The sequence below is a fragment of the Babylonia areolata genome, chromosome 17, assembly GCF_041734735.1.
Source record: "Babylonia areolata isolate BAREFJ2019XMU chromosome 17, ASM4173473v1, whole genome shotgun sequence".
NCBI lineage: Eukaryota > Metazoa > Mollusca > Gastropoda > Neogastropoda > Buccinidae > Babylonia > Babylonia areolata.
The window spans coordinates 1,541,312-1,548,811 of NC_134892.1; the positions used below are offsets into that span (position 1 = coordinate 1,541,312).

The following is a 7,500-nucleotide window of genomic DNA, read 5'->3' on the forward strand; positions in this document are numbered from 1 at the left end:
ATGGTGATGGTTGGACGAGACAACAGTGAACAACATGGTGATGGTTGGACAACAACAGTGAACAACATGGTAATGGTTGGACAAGAACAGAGAACAACATGGTGATGGTTGGACGAGACAACAGTGAACAACATGGTGATGGTTGGACGAGACAACAGTGAACAACATGGTGATGGTTGGACGAGACAACAGTGAACAACATGGTGATGGCTGGACAACAACAGTGAACAAAATGTGTGTGTGTGCGTTTGTGTGCGTGCGCATGTGTGTGTGCGCGCGCGTGCACACACACACACACACACACACACAGAAAGAGAGAGAGAGAGAGAGAGAGAGAGAGAGAGAGAGAGAGAGAGAGAAGTGACGGCAGGAAGAAAGAGAGAGAGAAAAAGACGAACAGAATCATAAACGAATCATAAAGATGATGATGATTGTGATGATGATGATGACGACAACAACAATAACACTACTGCTACTACTACTACTGCTACTACTACTAGTACTGCCACTACTACTACTGCTGCTGCTGCTGCTGCTACTAATGATAATAATTCTTATTCTTAATCTTATTCTTATCACTGTTATTATCATTACTATTACTACTATTATGATGAATGATGATGATGGTGATGATGATAGCGTTGATGATAGCAGCAGTAATAATAACAATAACAAATTGGTGACATATGTATCAATACTAACAGAAAGAACAACAATAACAACTAATAATGATATCAATCTGACAAGAACAACAGCAGTAGCAACAACAACGATGATGATGATGATTATGATACTATGACTACTGAATCTGTTACCACTAATACCTCTTCTGGGCTGCTATTGCTGCTACTTCTGCGATTACTATTAATCATTAAAGTAAGAAGAAGGAGAAGGACAACAACAACAACTTATTATTATTTATATATTAATCTATTTATTTATCTATTTATACAATCATTTATTCATCTATTTGATTATTCATCCATTTATTGTGCGCATGTGTTTTCCTTGGTTGACATCAAAACATTTTATGTCATTTATGTATACACCTTGAATTACTGCGATTTTCGTGTACGGTTTATTTGTTTTACACCACAAATAAATTTCTCTTGTTGAGATAATAAAGTGTTCTGTATTCTGAAAAGAAGAAGAACAACAACAACTACTACTACGACAACGACGACAACAACAAGATAAATCATTCAATCAATCAATGAACCAACCAGCCAATCAGTCAATCAAAAGCGGCGTGCAGTGCACTGACCTGTGGCCGGTCGGAACATGACCACTTGTCCCAGTGACCACGCCAGGAGCCACCACGTCCACATTCTCCTTCCCTGTCTGCTCTTTGTTCTCTGCTTCTGGGAACACGTCACAGGAAAGTCACGGCTCAAAAGCTGAACTGACCTGCTATTATCATTTTCTTCCTTTTCTATGAGTCCATGTTTTAACCCGATGTTCGGTTGTGTGTGTGTGTGTGTGTGTGTGTGTGTGTGTGTGTGTGTGTGTGTGTGTGTGTGTGTGTGTGTGTTCGTATGTCTGTGTGTCCGTGGTAAACTTTAACATTGACATTTTCTCTGCAAATACTTTGTCAGTTGACACCACATTTGGCATAAAAATAGGAAAAATTCAGTTCTTTCCAGTCATCTTGTTTAAAACAATATTGCACCTATGGGATGGGCACAAAAAATAAAAAAGAAGCCTAATTATATGCAAACTGCATTTACTGTTATATTTATATTTTTTATATTCTCTAAACTTGGCACTTTGACCTCTTATTCTGACACAACAACAAGAGCAGTCATTATTATCATTTTTTGTTCAAACAGGAACTTCTTTTGCTAAGCATAGAATTTTAATTTATTTTGCAAACGTTTTGGTGCAGATAGTAAAAAAGGGAAATTACTCTGTAATTAATGCTAGGGGACTTAATTTATCACAAGTGAGTCTTGAAGGCCTTGCCTCTCTTGTTAAAATGTTATTCTGACTGGCTGGGGTCACACACACCCCCTCCCCCCGCCCCCCCGTGATAACAAGTTGAAAATGATGTGCACCACCAGTTTTGTTTTAAGTCAGAATATATTGATAGTAAATTCCGCTGCTGTATTTTGATTCTTATTTTATGAGAAAGACAAAATGTCCACCAAACCCACGCTGTGAAATCACTCCACATACACTCATCCCATCCAACCCAAACTCACATCCTGCTTCCACATGTAAAACACACACCTTCAGCCATATATTCCTACACACACCTTCAGCCATATATTCCTACACACACCTACAGCCATATATTCCTACACACACCTTCAGCCATATATTCCTACACACACCTTCAGCCATACATTCCTACACACACCTTCAGCCATATAATCCTACACACACCTTCAGCCATATAATCCTCTACACACCTTCAGCCATATAATCCTCTACACACCTTCAGCCATATATTCCTACACACACCTTCAGCCATATATTCCTACACACACCTTCAGCCATATATTCCTACACACACCTTCAGCCATATATTCCTACACACACCTTCAGCCATATATTCCTACACACACCTTCAGCCATATATTCCTACACACACCTTCAGCAATGCATTCCTACACACACCTTCAGCCATATATTCCTACACTCACCTTCAGCCATATATTCCTACACACACCTTCAGCCATACATTCCTACACACACCTTCAGCCATATATTCCTACACACACCTTCAGCCATATATTCCTACACACACCTTCAGCCATACATTCCTACACACACCTTCAGCCATATATTCCTACACACACCTTCAGCCATATATTCCTACACTCAGTCACATACATTTCACCTCTTACACACACAAAGGAGTGGTTATACAATTTGATATGATGTGAAACCATCGGAATATACTACATACAAGAAGAAGAAAAAGGTGCAAAACCATCGATATATATATATATATTTGTGTGTGTGTGTGTGTGTGTGTGTGTGTGTGTGTGTGTGTGTGTGTGTGTGTGTGTTAGTCAGTTTCAACTTCTGACTCTGACTTGTTTAATTGCTTCTGTATTCTCTCCATCTGGAAGTTCTTCCCCTCTTGCAGCCGTTCATCTTAAAGTAGAATATCTTATTTGATAATGAATGAATGAATAAATAAAATATATATACAAAAATAAATAAAGAAACAGATAAATAAATAAATAAATAGGCCGCACAACACAAAACACCCAAAAACGCTAAGGGTGTCAGCGACTGAAAAAAAAGACAACAACAAGGTAACAGCGAAAACTGATAGATCAGAAAATAATTTCAGGTTTCTTCTTCTTCTTCTTCTTCTTTCTTCTTCTTCTCCTCCTCCTCCTCCTCCTTCTTTCTTTCTTTCTTTCTTTCTTTTGAGGACCAAGACCCATGCCCCAGTGACTTACCTATTGGTCAACAATGTTTGGCCCAAACCCCCACAATGTAGTGTTTGTTCACTGAAAGACGTTCTCCAATCTGAAGAACAACACCCTTCAACACGATGCTATGTAGCTTCCTCGTCAGTCCTGTGCACTGAAGACCACACACAGTGTGTGTGAGTGGAGATGTGCCTCCTGTGATCATGTGGATTTCAGAAAAACCGAACCATTGATTTCCCACAAACCCAGCATCGCAGCGGAAACGTCCCCTACGTTGAGAAAGATTTCCTTCTTCCGCTCAAGTAACACAGTGCTAAACCCCGGACGTGTGTCGTGAGAGACAGTGGCTGTAAAGACCATTGTCTCTATTGGACCTTTGTACGAATGAGCAATAACAGATTTACTATGTTTTAATCAAGAATAACACAACACAGATTTTTTTTTTTAATTTACCAGACATACATATTTTTATAATGTACCATGTATACCACTGCAAAGACAACAACAAAATAATGTGCATGCTGGGTATGTTCTTGTTTTCATAACCCACCAAACGCTGACATGGATAGCAGGATCTTTACCGTGCGTATTTGATCTTCTGCTTGCCGTATGCACACGAAGGGGGTTCAGACACTAGCAGGTCTGCACATATGTTGACCTGGGAGATCGTAAAAATCCCCACCCTTTACCCACCAGGCGCCGTCACCGTGATTCGAACCCGGGACCCTCAGATTGAAAGTCCAACGCTTTAACGACTCGGCTATTGCGCCCGTCGCTGGTATCAGCTGGGGAGAGAAAACAACGTTGGTGTGGGTACGTGACGTGATCTGGTAGCCTATTAAAACAACGTTCGTGTGGGTATGTGACGTGATCTGGTAGCCTTGCTAAAACAACGCTGGTGTGGGTACGTGACGTGATCTGGTAGCCTTACTAAAACAACGTTGGTGTGGGTACGTGACGTGATCTGGTAGCCTTACTAAAACAACGTTGGTATGGGTACGTGACGTGATCTGGTAGCCTTACTAAAACAACGTTGGTGTGGGTACGTGACGTGGTCTGGTAGCCTTACTAAAACAACGTTGGTATGGGTACGTGACGTGATCTGGTAGCATTGCTGAAAGAATCCCCCCAGGAACTCTAAGGAGGGAGGGAGGAAGTAGAAGAAGAAGAAGGAGGAGGTGGAGGTGGAGGAGGAGAAGAAGAAGAAGAGGAGGAGAAGAAGAAGAAGAGGAGGAGAAGAAGAAGAAGAGGAAGAGGAGGAGGAGGAGGAGGAGAAGAAGAAGAAGAAGAAGAAGAAGAAGAAGAAGAAGAAGAAGGAGGAGGAGGAGGAGGAGGAGGAGGAGGAGATGAAGATGAAGTAAAACATACAACAAGATCACACTTTTGAGGGTTTACGAAAAACGGACTGAAGCAGGGAGTAGTCCTACATATTTATCTGCTGGATGATTCACCCTCGGCTCTGTAACCCGCCGGAAACAATAACTTGATTGGTCATCAGACCCATTGTGTTCACGGAACTCATCGTTTCCTGAAGAGGGTTCGGTTTTCCTGAGACACTGGTCCTTCAACTATGTGCCCTGTTGTTGTGGAGTGTGGCTTTGTCACCGCTCTCTCTGTCTCTCTCTGTCTCTCTTTCTCTCTCTTCCCCTCATTTTCTCCCCCCTCCCCCCTCTCTCTCCCCCCTGCCTCCCCCCCCCCCTCTCTCTCTTTCAAGGAGCCACACACCAGCAGCAAACAAACAGCACACACTGGTCGCACGGCGAACAGACAGACACACAGGGGCTTCCATCCACCAGCAAAAGCTCCATCCGTTGCCACTGCCAGGGGATGTTGTGTGTGTTTGCTGGCAAGCTTTTTGGTGTTTCGCACCGTGTCGTATTATTGTTCTTTTCTTTTCACGTTTTTGCAATCATTGTAAAGCTCCTTGAGCGTTGTGAAACGCTATAGGAATTTCCATGATTGATATCATCATCATCATTGACACAAATATGATGGGTGAGCACAAGTGTGCACCGGGGGTATATTCCAGCCATATGGGGTATGGCATGGCCCAGGCTGGTTTAACCCCGAGGGTTAAATATAAGTAGCCGAGGCTGCTTCATACCCGGGGTATAAACAAGCCAGGGGTAGAGTTGGGCCTGTTACAGCAACGATGGACATCACTTCTGTTCACCAGGGCCCGAACACCCGTGTTACAAAGAAAACTGGGTATGAAAGCCACGATAGGTATCATTGGTTCTATTCATTATGACCTGACCACTCATGTTACAAACACAACCAGCATGCAGGTACAGAAAGCAACGATAGGTATCATTGGTTCTATTCATTATGACCTGACCACTCATGTTACAAACACAACCAGCATGCAGGTACAGAAAGCAACGATAGGTATCATCGGTTCTATTCATTATGACCTGACCACTCATGTTACAAACACAACCAGCATGCAGGTACAGAAAGCAACGATAGGTATCATCGGTTCTATTCATTATGACCTGACCACTCATGTTACAAACACAACCAGCATGCAGGTACAGAAAGCAACGATAGGTATCATTGGTTCTATTCATTATGACCTGACCACTCATGTTACAAACACAACCAGCATGCAGGTACAGAAAGCAGCGATAGGTATCATTGGTTCTATTCATTATGACCTGACCACTCATGTTACAAACACAACCAGCATGCAGGTACAGAAAGCAACGATAGGTATCATCGGTTCTATTCATTATGACCTGACCACTCATGTTACAAACACAACCAGCATGCAGGTACAGAAAGCAGCGATAGGTATCATTGGTTCTATTCATTATGACCTGACCACTCATGTTACAAACACAACCAGCATGCAGGTACAGAAAGCAACGATAGGTATCATTGGTTCTATTCATTATGACCTGACCACTCATGTTACAAACACAACCAGCATGCAGGTACAGAAAGCAACGATAGGTATCATTGGTTCTATTCATTATGACCTGACCACTCATGTTACAAACACAACCAGCATGCAGGTACAGAAAGCAGCGATAGGTATGACTGGTTCTTTCCATTCAAATCCGTATTCTAAACAAAGATTTCTCCCCCCTCTCTCTTTCTTTCCCTCTCTCTTTCTCCCCCTTTCTCTCCCGCCTCTCTCTCCCTGTCTCTTTCTCTTTCTCCCCTCTCTCTTTCTCCCCCTCTCTCTTTCTCCCACTCTCTCTCCCCCTCTCTCTCTTTCCCTTCCCCCTCTATCTTCCTCTCTTGCTCTCTCTTTCTCTCCCTATCTATCTGCCCCCTCTCTTTCTCTCCCTCTCTCTATCTTTCTTTCTCCCCCTCTCTCTCTTCCCCTCTCCTTCCCCTCCTCTCTCTCTACAAATCCGTTTCTCTCCCTATCTCTCTCTTTTTCTCTTCCAGCCCCCCCTCTCTCTCTCCCTCCCTCTCCCCCCCACCACCCCTCTATCCCCCTCTCTCTTTCTACCATCTCTCTCAGGCCATCATCCAGAACAAAATATTTCCTTGTGTTGATCAATGGGTCCCGCCAGTCATTCCGTGCTGTGAGTGACCGGAGAAGACATGACTGTTTCGTGGGTTACACCGTTGTGGGACCAACGTAATTCTCTGGCTTTTCCTGTCTTTGTTTGACCGTGTCCTACTCTCTGCCTGTCTCTCTTTCTCTCCCTCTCCCTCCCCCCTCTCTCTTTCTCTCCTCCCTCTCTCTCTTTCTCTCCCTCTTTCTTCCCCTCTCTTTCTTAATACTACCGATATTCATACTTGCTGTACATTGTGATTGTTGTCAATGTATTGGATGGTCGTGTAGTTACTTGTTTGTTTATTTAATTTTCTTCTTCTACTGATGTTTTATCATGATTAATATGTGGATTCAGTTATGTCGCCTTTCGTGTATGATACTGATTTGTATCCCCTTGGCAGAAGGGCTATTTGCTATTGTCAATAGAAACTGGCACACACACACACACACACACACACACACACACACACACACACACACACACACACACACACACACACACACACACACACACACACACACACACACACACACACATGCCAAATTATTACATATTGGATTCACATAATTCAATTACCAGAAACTTCCCTCTTCAAC

At 42.8% G+C, this 7,500-nt stretch overlaps 1 protein-coding gene across 2 annotated transcripts in view; it reads right to left on the minus strand.

Annotated features, from left to right (window-relative positions):
• The window catches only part of LOC143291572 (uncharacterized), a 21,477-nt gene extending 17,903 nt beyond the window's left edge, over positions 1-3,574 (minus strand). For both annotated transcript variants that reach the window (XM_076601498.1, XM_076601497.1), the window contains exons 1-2: positions 3,417-3,574; positions 1,265-1,361 (exon numbers count right to left, since the gene is read on the minus strand). In XM_076601498.1, the coding sequence (XP_076457613.1) occupies positions 1,265-1,328 (64 nt within the window). In that variant the 5' untranslated portion in view covers positions 1,329-1,361; positions 3,417-3,574. The remainder of the gene's footprint in view (positions 1-1,264; positions 1,362-3,416) is intronic.
• Between the last annotated feature and the right edge of the window lie 3,926 nt (positions 3,575-7,500).